Here is a 27,033-nt window from a genome sequence, read left to right as displayed (position 1 = left end):
TGTCTTTTATACAAGCGTGTCATAATTGAGAAACCAGGTGAGTAGAGTGTCCCAAAGATGTCCCTGGAGTTTTATCCAAACAGCTTTTCTTCTCAACCAACTCTGGATGATTTCAGCTCTCTGTGAGGCCAACTCTGAGCGCTCTTCAAAAATCCCACCCAAAGAGAGAAAGAAATATCTAACAGCCTGTGGGTCACTCTTGACAGATTCAGCCATAGCCCCAAAACCAGCACAGAAGAGGAATAAAAACTTGCACAGAAATGAGCTCAGAAAGAATGGGAGCTCTCCAAGAACAAAACCTCAGGAGCCAAGAGGCATCCTTGCATCACTAAAACAAGGTTTTTATTTAGTTACCCAAAGGGAGCTGGAAGAAAGAGTCAGAGAGAAAGACAGTGTCTAAGGGGAATAAACCCAAGAGAGAAAGCAATACTGAAAATAAATGAAGGATCTCAATTTCTGTTGTGTCTGTAGGAAATAGAGTTTGGTTTTATGGACACAACACTCACAACACTCACAATACCTGGGCTGGAGAATAGGAGAGTCTATAGAGAGCTGATTCAGCAGCTTTGCTAGCTTTTTTCACTTGGAATTGTTCGGTTTTCCCCTTTGGATTTCAGCAATGGAATTTCAGCATTGCTTGAAACCTTCTCAGTCACACTTCTGAAACCTAAATCTGGCAGGAGCTATAAGAAGGTATTTTTGTAAAGCTTCTGTTCTAACCTGGAGAGTGCTGAATTCCATGTGGTGCTTGATCCAAGATCCATAGAAATCAGTCTTAGGATTGCCATATACTTACACAGAAGCTGGACCAAAATGCAGAAGTTTTCAATTGCTCTGTCCCATTTATGTGGATTTTAGCCCACTCAAAAGAATAATTTATATCATGAGGAACAACCCACTTTTGTTGTTTTTTTTTTTTATTCATGTTTGGATTTTTTTGCTTAATATTGTTTCCTTACTGTTACTGACAAAGAAACAATGGCTATTACTTTTTTTATTGTTTTAATGTGTCACGAGGAGGAAAAAATGATTCAAATATTTGCTAAAGGAAGTTTTCTCATTCAGCTGGAAAGTGGAAAGATTGGTGTGAAGGTTGCTCCACTTGAGTACTTGGGAGAAACGAGATCTCCACCATTTGGAGACCCATTCCTGTGCAGTGACTGACGTTTTAGCCCAGAAACCAACAATGCCATGGCAAAAAATGCCACACTAATTGAAGACAGCTCCACTCTGTGACGGGCCCTTCCCATCCCCATCACAGTCCTTTGGGATGTGGGTTCATAAGGCTGCAGCAAGTGACTCATCTTCATATTCCTGTAACCCCTTCAAAGAGGGAAACCCTTTGTGTCTCACTCTCCCCTTACCCAAGGGGATTTATCAAAACTCACATCAAGAAAGCTGACCCACATTTGCTAAACACAAGTTAGAGTTGTTACCCTGGGCACAAACTTCCTTCCCATCCTAACCCTGACCCTTCCCCTTCCTCTAACCCTTCCCCTTTTCTTTCCTTTCTTTCCTCTCCATTGCTTCTAACTCATCCCAAATCCACCTGAAGCCCAAACAACTTTTCTGTGCAAGGAAGAGCAAGGGGGAGCATCATCTCTCCAGGATTTTCATCTCAAGGATGAAGTCCTGTATGGATTCTTTGAGGGTTCCCTTCACATTGTGTGTGCCCCATCAGCTTTTTTCACAGAACTTGTAGAAACATAATTGTTTGGAGAGCTGTACCCTGTCCGTCACCTGCTGTAAGAACAGGCAATAAATACATGGAAAAAGGAGGCTGCAAAACTAACATGGGGACAAATGCAGTCTCATCCCTTCAGGCTTCCACTGCCTCATACAATTTATTTTATGATGGAAATCATCCACTTACTGGCTGTGGGATAAATGCCCAGTGATGGAAGTGAGAGGGATCCTTTACATATCCTGCACAAATGTGAGCAGTAGCCACAGAGCCTCCTGCTCAGCCTTTTACTGAGATGCCAGTGTTGTTTCTTGGTTTGGGTTTAGGGTTTGGATTTTTCTTTTCCATCTTAACATACTAACTCAGAAGTAATAAATATTTTAGGTCACAGTCATGGAGTGGCTCATTTAAGGTTAGATCTGACAGTAAGCCTGTGATAAATGGACTTCAATTGAAGCACCAGTGGTTGGGAGAGCGGCAGGCGGTGGCTGCCACTTGAATCCTACACCATCCACATGTTCCAGCTGCAGGGGATCTCATTTTATGGAGAAAATTTAATGGGGGCTTAGCCTGGCCTCAGAAGCTACACTCAGGAACCCTCACTAAGGAAAAAGAAAAGATGTCTAAATAAGGATGACTGAAGGAAACACCTCCAATGCCCATTAAGAAACTGTTAAAATTAGTTCTCATTTTATCCCTTCAGTTGATCTTTGTAATATATAGGCAAGGAAGGTGGGAGCCTCTTATTTTTTGGTGTAATCAATTGAGTGGTGGAGTTTGGTGCACATCCATCAGCTTGGATGAGTTATTTCTGGACTGCACCAGTGAAAACCCGAAAAAACATCACCTGAAAATAACTGCTGGAAAGGCAAACATTTGAAAACCTCAAGGATGCTGAGCTCTGATTTACACAGCTCAGTTTCTACCAAGCCAGTATTGGTCTGAGGTGAGTTTTATTGACAGGAAGCTGCTCCAGTGAAGCAGGTTTTAATTGCCCTTGCTGACAGCAAAGTGAAGATGTGTCTCTGAGCAGTGGACTCTGCTGAAGTGTGGGTGATGGCATTTCTTGAGCCTCTTCAAGGAAATGCTGCTGGGTTTTATGTGCCCAGTCCTTACAATGCTCATCTTGTCATAATCTTCCTTTAAAAGGGTTGGGTTGTGCTGCACACAGCAGCTGACCTGAGAGGGCATAGGATTGTTCCCTGGCTGGGTGTCTAGTTCAGAATATGAATTGCCACGTGTACTATTATGAATCTATCATTATTATGAGTTAGCATATTAATCAACAAAGTGATGAAACCGGGCAGCAAATTATCTAGAATGTAATACTCAGTGATTTAGTGCTTGTTAAACCAACTGCTGGAGGAGGATGAGCACTTCCTGAGCCTGGCATGGCCATTTCCTATTGAGTAAACATACTTTCTACTGTTAGCCTTTTTTAATTCAAACCATGTAAGTCTTTTGGGAGGTAGAGGGGAATCCATCAACTGTAGATCTGTTAGAGAAAATAAATAGACTGTCATCTGTTGCAGCACTGTCACATTGCTTTCCATTTAAAACTGGAAAAAGGAAGAGGCTAAAGACAGTTTATTCCTGTTGTTTTTTTTTTCTTGATTTGTTTCTTTCTTTCCTTGCATGTGTGGGTGGGTTAAGGTTTTTGTCTTGCTTTGTTTTGCAATTTTTTATGGCTGGCCCACATTCTGATGTGCTGCTGCTCACAGGCTGTGAGGCTGGAGCAATGCTTTAATTTCTGCTTGTAACTCAAACAGATAGTAAGTGGGTAGGTTATAATTTAGGGAGTAGGAGGAAGATAGTGAAACTATATGTTTGGGAGATTTAAAAAATGTCCACTGACTACAGTTCCTATGCAGGAGGAGATGTCCTTCCCATCCCTCTTCTCCTCCCACTTCCGAATAGTTTTGCAGAGCAGCTTCAACTAAAGCTTTGCTGAACTGAAAGTGCCACAGCCTGGGATGATAATAAAAAAAGATGCGTGCTGTTATAAACACTCAATTATTTTCCTTCTTTCTTGTGGAGTTGTTATTAAGCCAGGAGGTTCAGAAGTTCAAAAATATAAAGGAATAATTTGTACAAGAAAAGAAAGGAGTCTATTTCACAAGCTATTGATGTTTCCACTGGGAATTAGCAGTAGCTGTTAGAGTAGCTGGGGTCATACAGAGCAACCATGCATTCTGCTCCCACTTAGGAAACCCCTAATTTTTAACTTTTTCACAGCCACAAGCTTACGTTTCTGGCAATGAAAAGTGGGGGGAATATTTGAGGAGCTCTTATTAAAAAAATAAACTTCAAATGATGATTGACTCCCCTTTTATGTCTTTAGAATGGGGCCCATAAATCTCAACAGTTTTCTCTTCAATGGCTACTTGTTCTTTTTGGTTGGTGACAACTCTTACTTTAAGCAAGCTCAGTTCTTAAATTAACCCTTGTGTTGACTCAAGCCTCCTCCTTTGTCTTTGTTTTTGCCTCCTACGGATGGAGAAAAGCTTAGCATATGGCAACAGATCCATTCCCGTTCCATGCTTGATGTGAAATGTGCTCATCAGTGAGTCCCTGGGAAAGGGAGCATCCAGGCTTCAGGAGCTTTGCTTCCAAAGGAAGCACTGAGCTCGCAGTTACTGAGAGTCCCCCATCAGTCCTTGACACTGGACTTCTGATAGGCAGATGAGCACTGAGGGTTTAGTTTATTTGAGCACAAATACTCAGATTCACATGTGGGCACTCAGACTTCCAGTCCCACCCAGTATGGGTGAGTTCTGGCACTCCTCCTTTGTCATTCTTTTAATAGCAACTGTCTGGTGCTCCCTGGTTCTTTCCTGTATTTAGGATGAAATCCAACCTTTCCTACCTAGTAAGGAAGCAGTTTTCATAGGAATTTCAGGCAGCATCAGCCACTGGACTTGCCCGAAGACACAACTGCAAAATGGTTTGGTGAGGGCCCCACGATGTCCATCAGCCTCAGAGGCTCCCTCACAGTCATTCAGGCCCTGGGAGCCGGGACCATGCGAATCCCAGTGCCTGCCTGTGTGTGGCCAGCTGAATTTGGGAGCTCTATCTTATATCTTTCTGTCAGTGACCTGTTATACAGTCCTGGGGCCTAATGCTTGTGTCAACAGGAGGTTAGGTTTCATGGCAACCTGAGCAAAGCAGGAATGTCCTGGCTTATATTTGCCTCCCCAGGAGAGGGAGAGGGTGGGAGAAAAGCATTCAGCAGCTACTGGGCAATCTTCTGCCATCTCTTGACAGGTAGTGATATAAATCAGAGCCTTGAGTGGGCTCTGCTTAGATCCCTATCAGCCGTGATTAATTCAGTGCTATAGGTGGAAGGATAAACGTGGCTTCCTGCAATCTTAATTGTTTCCACCAGCCTTTGAACTGATGCATCCATCTGGTAGCATTTAGTTGTGAATACAAAGGGTCAAACTCTGCCCAAGACTGCAGAGTCGGCGGCAGGCCCAGCTCAGAGGAATACTGGTGCCAGCTCGGAGTTGGTCTCTTGGTCAGGCAGTACAACAGAGCCAAGGCACTTGAGTCAGTCCTCAATAGGTGGCTTGCAGTATCATCTGGAAACTTTTAGGTGCCAGAGCTTCTAAATTTATTAGAGAAGAGGCTGGCAAAAGTGCTTTAAGATGTCTAGGGCTGGGCTGGAGCCTTTATTCCGTGCTACAGGGACATCTGCTCTGCCATTCCCAATGCTCTTACGAGAAGTCCAAAGAGGAGACAATGGGATTGCTTTTCTTGAGCAACTCCCATTGTAACTGAAAGGGATTTTTTTGGATCTTTTCAGATCCTACTATCTTCTTGCATCAGGAATCCTTCCTCTCAAGACTTTAATGGCTCTGGTCTGTAATCTTTGCAAGTCACTGGCTCGTACACCCATCCATCTACCTTCAGAGCTCTGCACGAGGCTTGGCTTCACTCTGACATTCTTGTGTACAAAGCATTCCCATGATAATAGCTTGAAAAATGCCATGCTGGTTTTGTTCCCTCTTTAACAATGAGGGATGTTATGTACATGTTCCCGCCATGTACCTGTGGGAAATTCTGAAAAGGGCAGCAGTCTCGCTGTGTTTGGTGGAGGGGGCGTGTTTTGAAAGCAAAAAGATTGTTGGCAAATGCAGCCTGCAAGGAACAGAACCACCTAATTTCAGCTGACAGCTCTGGAGAAAACCAGCATTGCTAAGTTTCAAGTTAGTGTGGGTAGACACTAATAAGAAAATGTAGGGCTAACAATTCGGAGGGAATAGTTTATTGCTTTTTGGTTAATCCCTTTTCAGTTTCTATCAGCATAGAAAGAGCAAAGCTCATGGTCATTTGTGCCCAAAGCAAAATGTGATGAAAACAGGCAAACTAAAGTGAAATTTAGCTTCCCAAAAGCAGAGAGGAGAGGTCACCCCAGCAGAAAAAAAAGAGTCAGAATTTGCAATTTAAACAAGACTCCACAGAGTCTTTGTCTTAATAATGCTTGTATCCTAATGCTTTGAATCCAGTAAGTTCTAGTTACCAGAGCTCAGTAAAGCCATGTTTCCTGAGCAAATTCTTTTGCAACCTATTCAATTTTTGCCTTTCTATATAAACTCTCTGACATTTTTCTCAGATGTGTTCATTGTTTGTACCTTCACTGAATGATTCCAGAGCTTCACCTCATCTCTAAGTGGTCCAGAACATTTGCTGCTCAAAATTCAAGAATTTTATAGTTCAAATTTGAGGAACAATTAAATGGACACCATAGCTGCCCTTGCACAAAATATAAACGTAGCACAAAGTTCCCTGCCAAGTGAATTAATAAAGGACAGTTGGGGCAAGTTAGTCTGACCAACTCCCATCTGCAAAGAAACTGGCCCATAAAGCCACCTGAACCTACTCCCCATCCTGCCTGCTTTATGGAAGGTAAAAAGACCAGGAAGAAGGAAGAAATGCAGATCAGATATTATCTTCAAAATGGGCTGATCCCCCACAGGTTTTGGAGGATATAATTTCCTACCCCCTGCACCACTCCCATCTCCTCCTCTGGGACATGTGGGCAGGACTTCAGTGGGTGTCAATCATCAGAACAGTGCTAAATTACACCAGATGAGCTTCCTTCTACTCACTGGAGTCAGCCTTAGGAAGTGAAGTCCAACCTGGAAGCAATCCTCTGTGCTCTGCTCAGTACACACACCACTGCTTTGGGATTTCTCCAATCATCTTCCCTTCTGTCCTGAGGTAGAATAGTGGACTGAAGCCTCTGAGCTCCAGCCCCACTGTCTTGATTGTGCAAAAGGCTGTCATCCATCCATATTATTCCAGGGCAAGAGCAAAGACATTTGCTTTTGGGAGTTGCTTTTTCTCCCTTTGGGATCTTTAGGACTTGTCTGAACTGTGTCCTCGTGTTCAATGCCTTCAGTGGCTGTAGGATCTCTGGGAATCTTCCTGGTGAAGCACAGCTCGAGAGGGAAAAACCTGCTGGACATTTATGGAGTGTTTCAGGGGTTGGCAGCGTGTGCTTGCTTAACTGTGGGTGTATTTACAGAGCATCGGTATTAAACAGGCAAGGAAAAATAGGAGGGGAGAGAGGAGTTTGTTTGGCTCAGCTTCTGTGAGTACATTTAAGGAGTGAGGAGATACAGCTAAAGGGGCAGAAGGAGAATCTGAGGCAGATACCCTCTCTGCTGTTTATGTGCATAGACCAGAATGGTGCCTGTAAACAGTATTAATTACTTTGTTTATTATTTGTTTATTTGACATCAATTATGATATCCCAGCTTCAGTAATTTAGGAAGCTGTGTAAAGAATACTCTTCTACATCCTTTCTTAGTTGGAAGAAAAAAGCAAATAAAAGTGTTACTTGAATGGAATGCTTTCTTCAGAAATTGCCAATTGAAATAAGTGTTTTGCAGAGGCATCTGGTTTCTGGCTCTAGCCAGGAGAGCAAAAATCTGAGAACACTCTTCTTGGTTCTTTAGCAGCATATCCTCCCTGGTAGCTGATTTCTTAGGTGTTCTCTGACTGGAGTGGAGGCTGTTTAGGCTAGGCTTAAAAAAGCTTCAAGCAAAAAGATTTTTTAGTTCCAATGATCATAAAAGTATAATAGCTATCTTTCAAGAGATGGCTATAACCTCCCATAATTCATAAACAGGAGCATTAGATTGAGGCAGCCAATATATAGTAGAAAATAAAGTGTCTGAATTTATCATTCTGACTTTGAAAGCTAACAGAGAAGTTTGTTGCAAATAATTAATTTTATAATTTTCTTTTGGTTTGGCAACTTGGCTGTGAATAGATTGCAGTTTCCTTGAAGCTATTTGTTAGTTGAATTTATTTGCTGAATAATTGATGTAAATATCTCAGTGAATAGTAAGTAATTATTCTTGGCCTCTGCTTAATTTGAAGGCAAGTGCTTGGCTGCAAGTAGATGATATTAGAAATTTGATCTGCTGTGATTTGATGGGTAGTCCACCTTCTTTCCCTGGCTAACTGAATTTTGAGTAATTTTTATGTAGACTGCACTAGAGAGACAACACTCTCAAGGGGAGCACCAGTTTCAGCCCTTTTCATGCTTTGATGCAGCAGCTCTGGGAGAGGAAAGCAGCACGAGGGGTGAGCAGAGCACGGCCCAACCTGTGCTTTACAAGGTCTGGACTGGAACCCTGACCCTGAAGATGTGAATTCCCAGGAGGAAGGAGGTGCTCAGGAAAGATGGGGTCCCATCTGTCCTGGTTAAGGGCATAGGTGTTCTCCAGGTGGGGAAGACCCAAAGAGATAAGCTGCCAGATCAAGTTCTGTGTTTGTTAACACACATGGGGTACTCCATGCCTGGTCACTATGTACCCCAATGGCAGAAAAATCCTGCAATAAAAAATTATTTCATCTTGAGATAATGCTAAGCTAAAGGAAAAAAACAACAGTTCTTAACATGTTCTTATCCCTCATGAGTTCAGCTCCCTGCTTCCTGCTGGAAGTTTTCCTTTTCTTACGCTGGTCTGAACTGTAATTTCTATTCCTCCTTTTCCCCTTTCCCTGCTGACCTCATGAGGATTCAGCCCCCTTCAGGCTTAGGAAACATTCCCTTTTCTACAGCTGTCAGCTCAGTGGTGCTCACGTGGAGCATAGAAAGCTGAGACAGTTGTTGCCCCAAAGTGTTTGTCCTTGGCCAGAGGTCGCAGCTCCATCTGGCTCCCTTGGAAAGTGCTCCCCTTCCCCATGGGCTGTGATTTACTCTCCAGGATAGAGGCATATTAAAACTGGCACCTGCTTGTGCTGATACCCCAGGCTGGGAGCTGGAAATTCAGGACGTAAAGATCTGTGTCCCCTGCAGCCATTCCTGCTGCAGGAACAGCAGTCTGGAAAGGGGCCGTGCTGGCATCGCGAGGTGTTAAGCTGGGATGGCTGAAGGAGTTAATCTGCTGCCTCACTGTAATTTAATAGAAAGAAAAACATGCCTGTGGGGCTAGTCCATTTTACTATGTAGCTTCAGCTGGTAATTAAAAAGCAACAGCTCAAAGTTAAGCAGTAATATGAATAAACCCCAAATTAAATATACCCAGGACAAGTTGCATTTTTCAGTGGGTGGATGCTTAGCATATCATGAAACTAGACTTTAAAAAAAAGAAAATGTCTCAGGCTGGGTGCCTAAAGCTGGGAGTTCCCCAAACCGCCCCAGAGCTTTGCTTTTTTTCCATGAGGGTGCCCCTTTCATTGCAGCTCACTCGTCACCGGGGCCAACTGGTCCGCTCCACTCAGGGCATGTTCCCACATTCCTTCTGTTACAGTGGAGACAAAAAAAGAAAAATCGAAACCCCAGAAGGGCCCAGTAACAATTTTACTCGTGAGCCGAGCGCAAACGTGGTTTCAGGTTCTTGGGAAGGATTTCATGTGCCCCCTCTGAAGGTGAAGGGACAATGTGCCCATTTAAGGTGGAGGAAAGTGATCGTGGGCGCTGCCCTTGGGGCGTGCTGCCAGGCTTCCATTTGGGAGTGAAATTGCTGATCAAAGCAGCAGGCTGAGAGCTCCTCTCTGCACAGAGCAGGCAGATGGCTGCTCTTCAGAAGAGTGGTGCAACCAAGCATGGGGATAATTTTGAGGTGAAGGCGTGGGGAGCAGGGAGGTGGGGGGGAAGGAGTGATAGGAGAAGAGGTATTTTCATCCACAAGGTCCCCAGCTGGCAGATTTCCAGAAGATGGGAAGTGTTGTCTGAGAAAAGTTCATGCTCTGCTCACCTCATTTCTTACATGCTTTCCCAAAGTATCTGCTACCAGACGCTTTTGGGGATGTTGGGCTTATCTGGGCTGACTGTTCTTGTTTCAATGACACCTTTGAGCAACGTGCTGCAGACGCTGCGGCACCTCTCCTGGAACACTGCTCTTCTCCAGAAACCTCCTCACAAGCTTCCAGTGCCCACAGAGCTCTTGTGTCACATGGGGGGTGTGTGTGGGGAGGCAATTCCCTGACATTGAGGCAGCGTTTGGGGTTTCTGAATACGGGGGGTTTGCTGTTGACTGGTAAGTGGTGACAGCCCCAGGACAGGAAGGACAAAGTGAAGCTGGAGGCCAAGCAAGGCTCGCTGGGGTGGTGGCACAGGGGGAAATTGTGGGGACCCAGAGGTGTGCAGGAGCCAGGCTGGCAGCCAGCCCAGGGCAGCACCAGATAGGCAGCAGGGCCCTGTCTGGTTTGTCCCACTGGAACACTGCCTGCTTTGTCTGGGTGAGAATTGTCTCTGCCTTCCTCTGTGCCTGTGGGTTTCACATGATCCAGGGCTGCTGCTTTAGACATCCAGTGGCACACAGTCCATCTCCTTTCTCTTTGTGGAGTCGAGTCCGTACACACCAATTGAGCACTCCAGCCTTTTGCCCTTTTAATGGTCTTTCTGATATCTTTTATGGGTTGTTTAAAATCAAACCCAGTTGCCAGCTACTCAGCCCTGGAAGACCTGTTACTGCTTTGCCACAAGTTAACATGAAGGCTGGAAAGAAAGAAGCCGAAGCAATTTACACCATGATGTCTGACTTGATTAAAATTAATATGGGATTTTTAGGTCTCTGGTCATATTTCATATGCAGTGTTTTGTTGTCTAATATGTCCTTTCCTTAAGTCACATAACTGAATAGCTGAGGTGAGTTCTAGGGAGAAGGAATTTGCTTTAGAACCACTCTGAGTTCAACCTTCCTTCGAGAGTGCTCTCTCATGCCAGAAGTATGAACTGATTTTACTGAGTGTTTACTTTTTTGTTTACAAGATCTAAGACTTCAGTGTAGAAGTCTAAACAGTGACACTTGCACCTGCAAGCCATCACTGCTGGGCAGGGTGTTGGTTACTGGAACTGGTTGAATTCATTGTAAAAACATTTGCAGACTTCGACTGCTCAGAGTATAACTCATTTGGTGAAAATATTTAAATTTTTAGATAGGTTTACTCATCAAACTTAATCTGCTGAGAAACAAGACTGATGCAGAAGTACTGCATGTGAAATCCATACAAGTCCTACATTTAGATTGCAAATTTAACAGAAGAAATTCTGTCCCTTCCAGAGTTTCAGTTCTGATTAAAATGCAAATCTGTCTTCCTGTTGTTTCTTAATTTATTTCCCTAAGCTTGAATGTGGGCATTGACCAAAGCAGAGTTGTCCTACAGAGTCACTGCTCAGTCACACTGTGACTGGCTGGACATCAAGCTGAGTTACTGGCAAAAGAGACTCTGCTGATGGTGTGGTGAGGGCATTGAGACTAAAACATCATCAGTGTGGTGGTTCACAAAAGGGGAAAGCATGGAAATTCCATATCAAAGCTCCTTCCCCCCCACCCCCCTTGCTTCTATGTTAATCTGGACTCTAAGTACCTTTAGAAAGTAACAGAGGTCACTGCCATTAAAAGAAAAGTTTTCACTTCTTAACCTCATTCTAATACTGCCTTTACTACAGCTGCTGCTGACTTCAGGTTACATATTTAAGACTTTTTTTTGGTTTTTATTTGACCTGTTTAGAATGGATGTGGTATTAATAGTGTATTATAGTATAAGTTTTAAAAGTGTTTTCAGGACAGAAATTAATTCCATGTCTTTGTTTTCTTAATGACCTTGTGTAAGAGAAGACGTGCACCTAAGAGCTCAAACTGTTGCTGTCTTGCCTGTTCCATCACATAACCCACCAAAACCCCAAATTTCTGCTCTCCAGGGTCTCACTGAACCCTGTGCCTGCCCCAGCCCTGCTGAAGCCAGGAACTTGGAGCAGAAGCAGTAGTGTAGTAGGGTCAGCCCAGGGAATGTGTGAGCTGCCATCATCCAGGAGACTCCTTTTCTGTCTTGGGGAACTTAAGGCTGAGAGAACGGGGTTCTCATGCATTCTGCAATGTTTGATATCTAGAAATTTTCTGTTGGTTTTTGATTCAATCAGAACACAGTGAAAATAAAATAAAAATATTACTTTTCCTGTGCAAGTTCATCATGGGAACTCTGCGTAAGGAGAAAAGTCAGGACGCTAAAGTCAAGCTGTTGGAGTCAACTTCAGCAGGAGCTTTGGGCATGCAGGGCTGAAAACTGGGGCCTCAATGTCCCTGCAGCTTTCCCAGCATCAAGAAAACCAGTCTGAGTGCGGTGGCTGCGCGTCAGTTGCGTGACTGTACCGCTGTGTCACTGTCGTGACTGAGCCGGAGGATGGGTGGCGGCTTGGGGTCTCTCCAAGCGCCTCAGTCACATTCTAACTGGTTTGTTAAACTGGCTAATTGGCACTTGGAAAGGGAGGGGGAAAAGAGAGGTCCCTGGGTCTCCCTGGACAGTGCCAAGCCGCAGACTGTTAACTACTCCTGCCTTTCAGAAGCAATAACTGCGGATTTGGGGAACATATGGAACTAACTAGCCGAAAGGCTTTTATGAGCAGCTTTAACAGGGGGCACGGTTTGTGAGTAGAAATTCCAGTGGATGAGTTAATAGTTTCACTTTCCTTAGCTGTCCCTTTATAGGAAAAACAACAACAAAGCTGGGCACGTTCCTCCCACAGCCCCGGCTGTACAATGTGCCGATGCATCCAGGATTTCGTTGGGACACTGGGGGAGTCCTTTAGTAGATCCCCCAGGACCTGTTTTTCCAGAGCTATTTCCTGACGCTGACCTCATTAGGTGAGTTTCACAGCTCACTAATTCCTAGCAATAGCACAGGAGATTCAAGGAAAGGGGAAACCCGTCTTCTGGAAACCAATGGAACTGAACAGATTTGGGCAAGCACTTTTATTGCTTTTCATTAATCTGGAAAATCAGGGAGTTGCATTTTTCTTTCTTCTATTTTTTTTTTTTTTCTCCCAAGTAACTATTTTGACTGAAGCTGTATATTTGATTTTCTGTTTGATTACAGATGAGGATAACTACAAAAGGAGAACCCCTACAGAACTGTATATCTCAATATTTATGTTGCAGTTTGTTTTGAACCAAGTAGGAGAAGTGGGTATTTCTTTTCTGGAATTGTAATCTGGGCACTGACAGGATATAGTCACTCAAACACTTCCAGTAATGCTTATTTAGTGTTTGCATTATGGTGGCACGTGTCCAAAAGAGAGAGCAAAGGAAAACAATAAGTTGCCTGCTCAAGAGCTGACATCATAGTGTGAAATTTAAGTACTTGTTTTTGTGGTATTGTTATTAATCATGGGTCTGTGCAGGGGTCATCCTGTAATTCCAGCTACTGGAGTCCTGTGAATGCAGAGCTTGGCCTGACAGTTTTCCTAGGGTTGCCTTTCATCTTCAAGTCTCCTGTACAGCAAACACATCAGAAGAACACAGCTCCATTTTTTCTTAAGCTTCACAAAAAATGTGTTTCTCCTGTTGCAATTCCTGAATTTGTTTTCTGTTTTATTAGCAATATATTTCATGGGAAGGTTTGGAACCATTTAAGTGTTTTATCTGCAAATAAGGTTTCCTTGTCTTACTTTCACAGTTGCTTATTAGATGTTCCCACAAAACTTTTTTTTTTTCTTTTTTTTTTCTTTTCTTTTTTTTTTCTTTTTTTTTTTCTTCTTATTCTGGCATTATTTGGGGCCTTAATAAAATTGAAGAGGTGGACCTGGCAACCTTTTTACTTGATTCCACAGGTTGACAGGTCCACCTGTCCACTGCTGATGTAACCAGGAATGATGATGTATTTGATGAGGTTTAGCTTGTTTTTTGTTTTCTGGTTCTTCTTACTGCTCTTTACCTAGAGACAAATGTAGAACACAGATAAGGAGAAATCTGTCTGGCACAGAGGCTGTGATTTCTCCTCCTTAGCTGTCACATACAGCACTGACATGGTCCTGGCCTTCAGGGGCCTTTAAATGTCCAGTTTGAAGCTGCTGACCAGGCACAATAAAACACAATATGTGAATGGTTGTGAGAGGACCTTGGAACAATGGGATTTTCATCTAGCTGTGCTCCCAAAAGTTCAATGAAGAAACTGATTTCTGGTGGAAAGGCTGGAGTGTTCCTACGCCCAGCCAAGTACACATTTATTCATTTCTCCTACCTCCTTAAAAAGGCAGCAGTGGTTCTCTAGATCTGTTTCTGTAGATTAGGTTTATTTCCCTGGAAACCAACTCTCATTAAATTATCACATAAAATCAAACCTCCAACCTCACCAATGTGTTTGCTAAACAAAATTCAAACTGTTCCAAGGACAAGTGCTGATACCAACATTTCTGGGCAGTGCCAGCCTCAAGACCTTAGGACTCACTGCAGTTGTGTCTGCTTGCTTTATGTGTGGTTTGGAGGTTTTATAATGCTTTATCTTTCTGAAAGTGAAAGTTAAACACCATAAATATTCCAGTTGATTTATATGGGAGGTTTGCTTTTGTAACCTATTCCTTCTGTTCTTGTGTGACTCCTGGCTCTGTAATCCAGAAGTGTGGAGAGAGGGAATCCTGTTTGAGAGTCAAGGTGATCAGTAAAGCTGTTTGTGAAGGTCTTCACTGGTCCAGCCCCTTTTCCTTGAGAGGTCCAAAGGCTGTACAAAGCAATTCCAAAAATGCCTGGACCAGTGGGATCCACCCCCACTGACAGTAAAACAGGACTGCCCTGAGGGCTGAGTTGGTGTCTCCAAACACCCAAATAAAACCTCTGTGTTGGGGGAATGACACCGCCCAGATTAAAAGGTTGGTCAGTCACAAACAGTGGGGCCAGAGACAGATGTGCAAAAATGTCTTCAAAGCACACTAGGGTGAGGACCATAAATTGTGTGAATAAAAATCCACTTCCAGAGAGCCAAAGTCATAATTTCCATTGCTTCCCAGAACAAATCCCATCTGCTCTGTTTATTAGGTGGGACTGTGTATGGGCAGTCACTCTAAGTGTGTTTATTTTGAAGTCATCAGTTGTTCAGTAATCTCAGGCAGCTCTGGGAGATTTAACTTAGAGGATTAGGCTGGGGGTCGTGGGGTCACTGATATTAAGATAGAGAGAAGGGAAGGAAACAGCGTTGTTTTTGTGGCATTAACTGAACAGTAAGGAAAAATAAATTTGGGTTTTAAGCTGGCTTTAAAATACTCTGAAGGAAATGGTCTACAAATCCAGCCAGGAAACAGGCAACTGTGATGAGACCCCGCTTCTCTTTAAATTTGTTTTGAGCCACCCAACCAAAATCCATGTTGTATATGGCTTGATTAAGTAAGATTTCTCTAGAAATCAGTTAATTACAGTTTTCCTTTAGCATATTCAAGTGTTCAAGTTTCTGATTTTAACTTTCCTCCTAAAATAAAATCTCTGGAGGAGTTTTTTGGGGCAGCAGTTTGAACCCAGTGCTGAGCTCCCCATGGCAACAGCAGCATGCTGGATGGGCTCAGCTGGTGGCGAGCATCACCTCTGGGTCCCAAAGCTGCTCTGAGGCAGAAAGCAGGGACATGAACGTCCTGGCACTAATGAAATCATGGGGGGCCATCTGCCAAAAACTGCAAAATAACCCATTCTGTCTCGTTTGGAATCTTTGGTGTCTTATAAGTAGTGAACTCGTACTGTGAACTTCTCTGCAGGCTGATTTTTGAGGAGCACACAGACAATTTTCTTCAAGATCTCTAACCCCCTGCAAATGTGACTGAAATACTATAATAGGTTCCAAACTTACTCAGAGGAGAAGGACCCACAGCATTAATGCACAGGACTGATTTCCCCAGAATAACAAAAAAGAAAAAAAAAAAAAGAAAAAAAAAAGAATAAAGGGAGGGAAAATGGACATTGGGAATAAAATAAGTAAGGATTTGTTTATTGCCTTCTTAATATTTTATCATAAAACACATGGGCTTGCCCTCAGGACTTGTTGGTGGTTTGTATATGTGTGTGTGCCTGTGTGTATACATATTTTTGTATATAAAAAATCCAGTAACATCCATTGTTTAAAAAATCAAAAATGAGAAGGATTTTGCTAAAAGCATTTTGGGAAAACCTCTGCTCTCATTTTTCCTGACAATGTTTTTCTAAGCTTTTATTTTTATTAGTCAAAATGTTTAGAATCCCCAGGAAATCCTGGGATGAACCATTTCCTCTTGGAGCTGTAGCCCTTAGGGGAAAAAGAAAAAGCGCAGATCCTTTCAAATGTTAGAAATTTTTCAAACTCTGTTTTTTGCATATTTTTTAAATTAGAGAAAAACTAAGTTAGGAAGATGCTTAACTTCAAGCTGTGGTCCTGGGAAGGCTTGATCTCTTTGTAGAAAAGCCTGAAGAGACCCTTAGATCTGGGCAAGGAAATCTTTTAGGCTTGGTTCTTAATTGGGAACCGATTACCAGATTGAATTATAACAGGTTCAGTTGAAAGACCATCCTTTTTATTTTTTTTCCCTAAGTAAATTAAAAAATAACATTTGCTGTCTCTCAACCCAATTTGTGTATGTTAGTTAGCATGTAACAGCTTTTTATTGAGGCTGTTAGTGCCCTGAAGAACCTTTTTTATTATTCATATTAACATTATCATTGTTATTATTAATAATTAACTATCTGATACTTTTTAATATACTTGAGATTTTGCAATTTCCTTTCCTTCACCTTCAGATAAACTTCAATGGGAATCATAATTTTAAACTAAGAAGAACTTCCATCCTGCAAATACATATGTAAATTGCTGATTTTAAACTGCTCTTGGGTTCACTCCTTGGAGTGGGTTCAGTTGCTAAAATTTAAGAAGGTAAGAATTCAGGTCCCACACTGCAGCTCAGTAGGGATTACCTTACCCAGATTTTGAGATAATTGTTATTCTCTGGGAAGGATGGGGCACTGCTGCTAAAAATGAGAAAAGCTCAAAATGTGGTGAAATATGAGACTGAGGGGTGCAGGAGTCTTTTCATGAAAAATGACACATCAGTATAATTTTTCAGAACTCTGAAAAATCTGATTAAAATCTTCACAGTCACCACATTCCACTTTATTTTAGAAAAAGTGTGTTTGTTTATTTATATAGTTTGTGACAAAAGTCTTCACTGCTCTTCAGATTTATTCATCTACTTTTTATCAAGTTTCTTCAGAAGGTTCTTGGAAAGCAGAACATAAAGTCCAGACTTGGGGGTTCAATAACTGATATATATTACTCCCACAGTCTGTCACAAATCTAAAAAGACTTTTGGTAGTTCATGTGAAATTTAGTGATCCTTTTTTTTGTTTGATTTCATTTAGTTTTTTGTTGAGGAGAGGTTTGTGGTGGGAACCTTTTTTTTTGTTTGCTTGGGTTTTTCTGTTTTTGTTTGGTAATTCAAGGACATTTATTTCTTTGGTTACCCAAAATTACACAGTAGATACTGCTTCTGCTTTTTTGGGTTTTTTCCAAGTTTGGGATGGGGATACTGGACCAGTCTGTTGGGACAGTGTTACAGATATGTATCTCAGTTCTCACTTTGCAAATGGTTGGGTGAAGGAGGAAAGACAAAAGGAGGGACACTAATAATGATTTCCTAAAGTTTCTGTTACTACCAGTGTGAACAAAATCCCAATAGTACAAGCATCCCAAAGTTCCCACCTTTGACTTCAGAAGGTCAGAAGATTTTGATTCTTTTCTCAAAACTCTTTCAACTGAGTTTGGGCTTTGGATTTAAGCTGGGGTACAGGAAACAGAGGCAACAGAAGTTTCCTCATTTAGGGGTGTTTCCATTCCAGTGTCTGTCATGAAGCAAATCAACCAGCATAGAGAGCCCAAGAGTTCTAAGACTCTTGTCCTCAGTGACCTCTGAGCAATATGTGTCTGCTCTGAAGCTGTTCCCTGTGAGGGCCTTGCAATAGATATAAATATAAATATAAATATAAATATAAATATAAATATAAATATAAATATAAATATAAATATAAATATAAATATAAATTAAATATAAATATAAATATAAATATAAATATAAATATAAGCCATCATATATAAATAAACTTATATAAACATATATAAATATATAAATATATAAATATGTAAACATATAAATATATAAATATATAAATATATAAATATATAGATATATAAATATATAAATATATAAGCATATAAATATATAAATATATAAATATATAAATATATAAATATATAAATATATAAATATGTAAATATATAAATATATAAATATATAAATATAATAGGGCCTTGCAAGCACCTGAATGCTTTTCCATTTGGGAATGCCTAAAGACCATCCCTTGTTACTGTGGGCCAGAATGGATCAAGGGAATAGACTTCGAGTGCAGGAAAGTCTTTCAAAGTTTTGTCCTTTAGTCCTTGTTGTTTTGACTCCTACTATCTTTAACTTTTTCTGCCTTTTCCTGCCTGTGTTTCTGCAGGTGCTGTTTGCTCTAAACCAAACTCTGCTCCAACATGAAAGCCTTCGAGCAGGGAGTCTGCAGGCCCCTTACACCACTGAGGATCTCATCAAGCACTACAACTGTGGAGACCTGAATGCTGTCATATTCAACCATGACACTTCTCAGGTGAGCAGAATTGGTCCAGATGGGCCAGAGAATTGAGGAAAAATCCGCTGCTTTAATATCAATATCCCAGTCATCACTTCATATTCTGACTCCTCTTCCTTTTAATGCCCTGTGTTTTCTTTCCACACGTGCCTCATTTGCCTGGTGAGAGAGTGGAATTTCCCTGGATTTGCTCAGGCTCTGGGGAACCATAGAATGGTTTAGGTTCAAAAAGACCTCCAAGATCATCGAGTTAACTGCTAACCCAGCACTGCCAAGTCTGCAGCTAAACCGTGTGCCCAAGCACCACATCCACACGTCTTTTAAATACCTCCAGGGATGGTGACTCCAACACTTCTCTGAGCAGCCTGTTCCAATGCTTGACAGCTCTTTTCATGAATAAATTTTTCCTAATGTCCAATCCAAACCTCCCCTAGCACCACATGAGACTGTTTCCTCTTGTTCTATTGCTAACGAGCAATGGATTGCTTGGAAAAATTTCCTAGGGATGTTCCTGAAAAAAGGTTAATTATGGATATTTGGGACTGTTTAATGCAGAACCCTCATTAAGGGTGGAGGGGGAATCTTTGTAGTATTTGAGCTTATATATGAAGAAGAAGTGGACCTTATGTAAATACTCTATAAAGTAAATAACCTCTCAAACATGTCATAATTCAATAGTTTTGTGTGTGTTTCAGGCAGCCCTTCAGTCTCTGTTTAGCTTATTTATCCAAAACTATTAAAAACTCTCAAGGGAGCAGAAATCTGTTTTCCAGACCAGTTTGATGCTTCATGGCAAACTGAGATTCCTCTTTCTACTTTCCAGTTAATTCTATGAAGACTTGGTCCTTGGATGTCATCTCCAGCATCTCCTTTTTTTGATCAATATTCCCAGATTCCAGTCTCAGGTGCAGTGACTCACTTGGGGCACACCTGTTTAAATTTGACAGCCACAATATTGTATGTGTTTTGCCTGTGCAATAATTAAATCCTGATAGCAGTCTACCACTAGCAAATGCAAATCAAGGAGAGCTGTGTGACTTCCAGAGAGAACTGAGATGGGGCAAGCTCAGTGTGTGGATTGAGGCAGAGGTCTCTGAGACATTTTTATCTTGCCATCACTGTCTTGGCTTGCACAGGGCTCTGTGGGTCGCTTGTTTCTCAATAGAAAATCTGGGCAAGCTAGTGGGGCCCCAGCATGTGATAAAACCCCTTTGGTGTCCTACTTAACTCAGTCCTGGAAAGCAAAGCATTGTTTTAGCATGACTGAACAGGACATACCAGAGTGGTTAACGTGGCAGCACCGAAACACAAGAGTGTGTGGTACCAAAACTGCCAGAGCTGTTCATTCTGGTCAGCCTTGCACTGAAAAGCAAAAGGAGAAAGGGAGAAAGCAGCTTGAGTAGGAATACATCTTTAAAGATGGGGAATATGAGTTGGAAAAGGTAGAGAGGTCATGCCTATAGAGGATCCTGGGGAAGTCAGTGGTTGTAACTATTCCTGAAATGTTGAGGCACGGCACACATGATAAACAAGATGTAGTGGAATATTTGCCACGGATGCTGTGAGAGGACTGCTAGTAGTCAAACCCATGAAGATAGTCCTGGCATCTGAATGTGTAATTTAAATTACCAGTGTAATTTCTCCTAATAAGTAAAGCCTTTGTCCCTAAGATGAGTGCTGGTCATTCATAGCAGTTGCTTGGACTCACAGACACCTCTGATTTATTGACACATTGTCCTATAACAGACCTGTGAGTTAGACTCGAGAGGAACCCTTTGCTATAACAACTTCTTTATTCCTGCAAATTATTGGATCAAGTGTGAGTTTCAAAACAGTGTTAAAGACAGAAGAAAGAAGCCAACAGCCAGTCAGAGTTCAAGCACTGGTGTTACTCATGGTCCCAGAGTGCACGCAGTTGATGGAGATTATAACGCTTACAGGCCATGGAAAATTAAAATCCCTCTATATATACTGGTCCCTGCAGAACTCTAAATATTGTGCAGTACTGTTGGGTAAAGAGTTTTTTTGTTTGGTAGTGTTTTTATAAATCAGCTCTATACCGTTTATTTTAACTGCAAGCAGAACAAAATAGAAAATTAAAATGTAAAATAAACTCCCTATTCAAGTCAGGTTTTGCCAGTTGGGGTCATTCCAAAGTTTGTTCTGTGTGGTTTTTTGCAAGGATGAAAGACTGTCTGTCATGGAGAGTTTTTGCCATTTGGTTACCAAATTAGATTAGCCTGGCTCAGATATTACACATGAAAGATCCCCCATGGGATCTCCCTCTGGAGACATTAAATGTAGGCACAGGGATTTATTTATCATGTGCTGAGTCTGTTGCAGTTCAGGGCAGGTACCCATGGCAGTCTTGGGAGCCAAGAGTGCCACAGTGATTTTAGAAGGTATTTATTTAGAAGATTTAGAAGAATGTCCCTTCTTCCATGGTACCCAGCTGCTGGCCCAGCTCTCCAGAGGTCTGATAAGAGTTGCAGCTGGTACTGTTAATACAACCTTGAAATACCCCAGAGAATGGAAGAAAAGATCAGGAATGGAGTTGTAAGAATCAACACCTCTGTGAATGCTGGAGGCCAGGGAATTCAGCTCCATCAGGTGCAGCTCAGGACAGCTGCAAAAGGATGGGACTCTCACTCTTTGAGAACCAATTTGGGGTGCTGTTTAAGATTATTCATGCCTGCTTGTCCCTTGAAGGTTAACAGGAGCTGCAGAATAAAGGCAAACTGTCCATCAGCTGGCTCAGTTCAGAGCTGATGCTTGAGGTGGCTGTAATGGACTGGGAAGGAGGTGCCAAAGTCCAAAGTTGCTGTGAGGATGGTGGCAGGGAGAGGGCATTTATACCCACAGTATTCATGTGGGTGCAGAAACTTGTTAAATGCCTCAATGACTCTTGAGAGACAAAGCAGCTTCAGTAGCTGCCTGCAAGATGCTGAGGTGCCTTTAGAGCAAAAACCATCTTGGAGCAGAAATGACCAGAAGAGGAATACCAGCACTGTTGACCTGACATGTTAGAGATTAGTTCCTTGAGTCACTTCAGCCTCCCCAAAAGAGTTTGGGAAGGGTGTGGTTTCCTGCACATTCCTGAGCTCTGCAGCATTTGGCAGGAGAGGGCAGAGTCCTTCTGGGACCAAGACTGTGCCAAGGGGGTGCACAGACAGGATGGTGCTGGGAGAAGAAGTGCAGGGAAAGATGCTTCCTAGTCCAAAGCAGGTTTTAGGTCAGAGGACAGCTCCTTTGTCACCCCTGGGTAGGGACAGGACCACCCCAGGGAGGTGCTGCTCACCTTGGGCTTGGGAAGTGCAGCTTAGCCTGGGTGCCCAGAATGAAGGGGTGTGAGCAGGGCCCCATGTCCAACTCTTTCCTTTCCCAGAGCCATCAGCCCTGATGAGAGCAGAGGAGTAAACAAATCCTTCTCAGTTTCAGTGGATTTTTAAAATTTTTATTTTAATTAAGAACAGTGAAAGAGGAAACACCTCTGCTTTCCTGTGGTTACATTACATTCATCATTCATCATTCCTCTCTCCATTTTTTTAAACTTTGTTTGCAAGCAGTATTTTTCCAAATGTAAAAATCCTTCTTTAAACTTAGTAAAATTTTAAGGGGGTGAATTTAGTAAGTTAGACTATGACCCAAAAGTGCAGTAGGAAACATCTCTTTTTTCAATAGCCTTCCTCAAACACTTGATTCTCTTGTGACTTGTGCAATCAAGAGACTTAAGTTGAGGCTTCTGGGCAGAGAGTCAAAATGATACTGAAGAGAAAGTATTCTAAGCTAAAGATAGGATGGGTAAATTTTCTGCTCTTGTTCCAGACTGTTTTTCACCTCAAAGAAGTCAGTTTCTTTCTCTTCTTTTGTAAATGTTCCCTAAAAGCAAAAATTGATTGGATTAGATCAGTAGTTTTAACTTCTGTATTCTGTCTGAAGCTCTCACTAGGGAATTGAGGTGTGTCCAGAAGTATTAAAATGCAAAAAAATCTGTTAGTTCAAAATTAGAAAATTATCTATCTCCAGATGATACATTTTTTACCTGAGACAGCTGAGAAATTGCCTAATGACCCAAAGTCTCCATGAAGGAAGTGCAGAACAATTTATTGTGTGGAGTTTTTTGCACCAGTTACTTCCTGTGGTCAGTTTTGTGCTATTCCATTTTTAAGGATAGTTCTGTAAAGCAAATTCATCTTTTCCAGCATTGAATTAGCTGGTTCTATGTTTCCTTGTACCCCTATGTACTCTTTATTATGAGGAAAATTGAAAATCCAAGGCTGAGATTTTTTTTCTTCAGCCTTTCCCAAAAATTGTAGCTGTGGTCCCCAGTTATTGTCTCTCATCTTCTGTCCCCAGCTGTTTTCCTGACCTCAGGAGGCTCCTGTCCCAGGAGAAGATGGTTTTTGCTCTCTCACTGCTGATCTGGAATGTCAGAGACCTGCAGCTTTGCTGATCACTTTGTAGACAATTTCTACTGGCCCAGCTACCCAGGTTTCATACTTAACTATTCACCTGTCCCATTTGGGGTTAACAGCATGGGGCAAGAGTCATACCTGACACTTCCAAAGCATCTTTCATGCAGGGAGCCTTTATGGTTTGTGTGTTAGATCCATTGAGAGCCCACTGAAGTAATGGATTTGTATTCATCTCAGCAGGCCCAGCCATCACTGGATATCAAAGTGAGTAAATAAAGTGAGTGACTAACCAGTTTACAGGCTTGGAGCTCAGCTCAGCAGAAGGATCTCATTGACAGCAGGGGTAAGGCCTTGACTGCATCCCACATGGTTAAACAAACTGTGGTTTGTTTTTGTCACAAACAAAAGTGAAGTTGTTTGGTTGTCACCACAGCTTGCAGACACTTCTCAACCCCTTCCAGGTGCTGTGCATGCTCCTTCAAGCTGTGTCCATCAGAAACAAGAAAGCTTTTTGGATACCTCACTCGAGTGATGCCACCCATATTTCAAGTTGCCTCTGCAGTTCACAATGCCATGGGTGGATTTAGATAGTGGGTGTTGCCTTCTAAAAAGCATATGATGATCTTGATAACATGATCTTAAAGATTTGTACACTAAGCCCATGTCAGTATCAGCCTCCCTAAACTAAAGAAAAAAATGTTTAGTGGCTCACTTTATAAGGCACTTGCTATTTATAAATCACCATGTTGTGTTACGTACCCCTTTAAAAATTATCATCCTTCAATGAAACCTGTCCTTTAAGATTTAAGAGTCCTGATAATTCTAATTACATCATTAACTTGCCCTGTTGTCATTTTGGATAAAATACAACTGGATTTCTGGCTCACTTCTCAAATCAATGAGAACTATCTGTGGAATGCTCCAGCTTCAGTAACTTTAGAAACACACAGCTGAGACCATTAGGTAGAGTGTTGAATGACAAGCAGACCTAATTTGTCCAAGGAATGGGGTTTTATCTAGGGCAGAAGAGGAGTTTATCTAGGGCAAATCCATGGACTGAAGGCACAGCTATTATAATGCAGTGCTCTGGAAGCATCTTATCACTCTCAGCCTTAACAAAGTGCAGGCGGACTGGCACAGCCTCTGGTTCTTCCAGGGAAAATGATTGTGGGCTTTCCAGAAAAGCGAGTGCAGCAGGGGAGCCATCCCTCAAATTCCCCAGCGTGTGTGCAGGGCTGGTCACACTTCAGGAGTGTTTGTCAGGAGGACACTGATGGCAGTCCTGACGCCAGCTGGGTGCTGGTGACACGAGTGCTCAGAGCTGCCTGTCCCCTCCTCCTCCTCCCTGGAGATGCTGCTGCAGAGGGGCTGCCTTGCCAGAGTTCAGAACAGCTCTTGCTCTGCTGTGGTGGGATCATCATTCCTTTCCACTCGCACCTGAGTTACTGCTCCGTGTTTTGGTACGCTGTGAGCATTTGGAAGTGAACAAAAAAACAGAAGTGTAGCCAAAATTTTCAGAGTCTAATTTTCATATTATGTCAGAACAGGATTCCAGATTGGAGCAATATTGTATTTTGGCTTATGTGTTTCAGAAAATTGGTTGCAGATCCAGATTGAGAGTGAAGTCTACTTGTTGATGACAGCACTGGGGAAAACATTGCAGAGATTGTTTTTTTATTAATAATCTGGAACATGCCCAGATATGCTACAGGTTTTGAAAATAGGTTGTTGTTGCTTGAAAATTTTCATTACATATTTGCATTTGGAATTGTTTTTCCTTGGAAGTTCTTTCCCTCCTTTTTCCATGAAGAAAGCAACGTGAGGGAAGAGTGAGTCAGGGAGAAATTGGAACAAGACATTTAAAAGCTATGATTTTTCTTTCAGACTGCTGTATTATTAGATAAAGAACACATTCACCTGCAGACAAGGGCTGATTTGCATTAAAACATTGATGATTGCTGATTATCTGTATTTATTAGTACAGGAATAGACTATAAATGAGTATAAAAGAGTGACTGTTAGAAAAATATTTGGAGTTGAAGGTGCTGCTTTCTGTGCAGTGCTGTGTGTTTGCTGTAAAGCATTTACTTTCCCTTCTTTTTAAAGAGCTGGTTTATGAAGTGTTTTTTGGAAATACTTGTTAAAGAGAAATGAAAAAGACTGGTTAGAATTCTAAATAGCATCTTGTTGGTTGAATGTGCAAAGTGCTTTCTCTTCCTTTTTGTTTTATCTAGCAGATATATTTGCTCCTCATTATTACTGTGAGGGGGAGAAAAGTGGGACAAGGGGGAAACTTCATTGGTTTGGCAGGTTTTGGCAGGATTAGTGCTAGACATTATTGAAAACACTGTGTTCTCAACATCTTCACAACATTTCCTGATCTGATACGGTTGGTGTGCAGAATGGTGAGTGCCACAGATCAGGTATCTCCAGTGTAAACTGGTTGAGCTCCTTAATGCTGATTTCAGACCTAGATCTGTGTCCTCTGAGAGAGCTGATACTGATAAACCCAAAGGCTTGTAAAGCTCCACCAGACTGGATGCAAAGAAATCCATTTCAGAGGTAAGTTCACAGGAATCATTCCTTACATTTCTCCTCACCGGTCCTTGTTCCACTTCTGAAGGCTCTCTTGGAGATGTTCTCCATCTTTTCATCTGGTACTAGATCTCTCAAGTAACCCCACCTTAAAGAAAGTTAAAATCAGTTTGAAAGCTATCATCCAGTTTGTTTCAGATGCCAGCATAACTAGAAAAGCTGGTTGGACTGGGAGAAGCCTGGAATTTTTCTAGGACCAAACAGGAAGGCAGAGCCACCTCTGCAATGAACTCCCTTGAGGGTCAGCTCTGGAGGACCCATGTCCAGCCCAGCTGCTGTTGTGTTATGAACCAGATTTCTGCTCCTTGCTAAGTTATGTGATACTCTGCAAATCATATATTTTGGATCAGACTCGCCTCAGGTTAAAATAACATTGCAAATTTCACATTCAGGGTTTTCCTAGAATCTCACTACACAGGGATGGAAAGAATCTCGTTGAAGGACCCTGAACAATACATATCCAAGACAACCAAAGCTGAGTTTGTACCCACTACTAACCAGCTGTTCTCTCACTGTGTAACAGAAGACAAAATGAAAAATACCTTTGGAAAAAGAAATGCAGTTCTTTAATAAACCAACCCCAAACCCAAACCTTCTGGCCCCAGTTTTTTCACTTTATTGCCCTGCTTTGCCCTTTGATCAGTATCTTTACTTGGGTGTCATGGCAATATAATAGGTGATGGTTTTAGTGTCAGAACAGGAAAAAAAATATTCTTTGTCAAAGAGAAGAAAGCATTTGGAAGGGAAATAGAAAAACTTGAACTTTTCCATATGTTTTCAAGCTCGTGAAAGCTGGCCTCAAAAAAATCCCAGTGTTAAAGGGGTTTTAAGTGTGGCAGGAGTATCATTAGGTTGTTAAGGTTTACCCTCCCCTCCGAAACCCAAACCTTTATTTACATACACTGCAGGCTTGTCATCCTTAGTCAATTAATGAGCAGGTCCCTGTAATCTGGTCCTAAATATACTTCACATAGTTGGGTGAAGCTTGCAGAAAGGGGGCCGAGATCATTGTTCTGACTGTGTTTTGTTAAGACTTCTTTAATCAAAACATTCATTCAGATAGAGAGGCCGGCTGCATATTTTGGCATCGCGACCAAGGGGAGCAGGGATGGGGTTGGGGTGGGGAGGGAGGAGGAGGGGTTGGTGTTGCTTGCTTCTTCTTTTCCTTTTTTTTCCCAAGTGCTTGGAAAGCAGCTATTTAACTGGTGTGTAAGAACAAATAGAAAACATACATGGAGGTCATGACTTTGCAGGGATTTGTTGAAAGTCTTTTTTAACAGGGATAGAAGTATCACCCCCAAGCTGTGAGTTGTGCGAGACACACAGCCCATCCCTGTAGCCTTTCTGCCTTTTTTTTTTTTTTATTATTTTTATTTTTTAATAAACATGTTTTCTTTTGGCCCAAATGGACAGAGAAGGTGGAACTAGTCAGGACACACAGCTGTTGTTTGGCCAGGTGCCACCT

At 42.0% G+C, this 27,033-nt stretch overlaps 1 protein-coding gene across 1 annotated transcript in view; it reads left to right on the top strand.

The window, feature by feature from the left end:
* Positions 1 to 27,033, top strand: part of TRABD2B (TraB domain containing 2B) — a 267,567-nt gene that overhangs the window by 126,974 nt on the left and 113,560 nt on the right. Inside the window, exon 3 of the mRNA XM_086841861.1 lies at positions 18,430 to 18,576. Within this exon, the coding sequence (XP_086697987.1) occupies positions 18,430 to 18,576 (147 nt within the window). The remainder of the gene's footprint in view (positions 1 to 18,429; positions 18,577 to 27,033) is intronic.

Source organism: Cyanistes caeruleus, chromosome 9 (genome assembly GCF_971803275.1).
Source record: "Cyanistes caeruleus chromosome 9, bCyaCae1.hap1.1, whole genome shotgun sequence".
Taxonomy (NCBI): Eukaryota; Metazoa; Chordata; class Aves; order Passeriformes; family Paridae; genus Cyanistes; species Cyanistes caeruleus.
The sequence above is the reverse complement of the archived record's forward strand: the minus strand, read 5'-3'. Positions and strand labels throughout refer to the sequence as shown.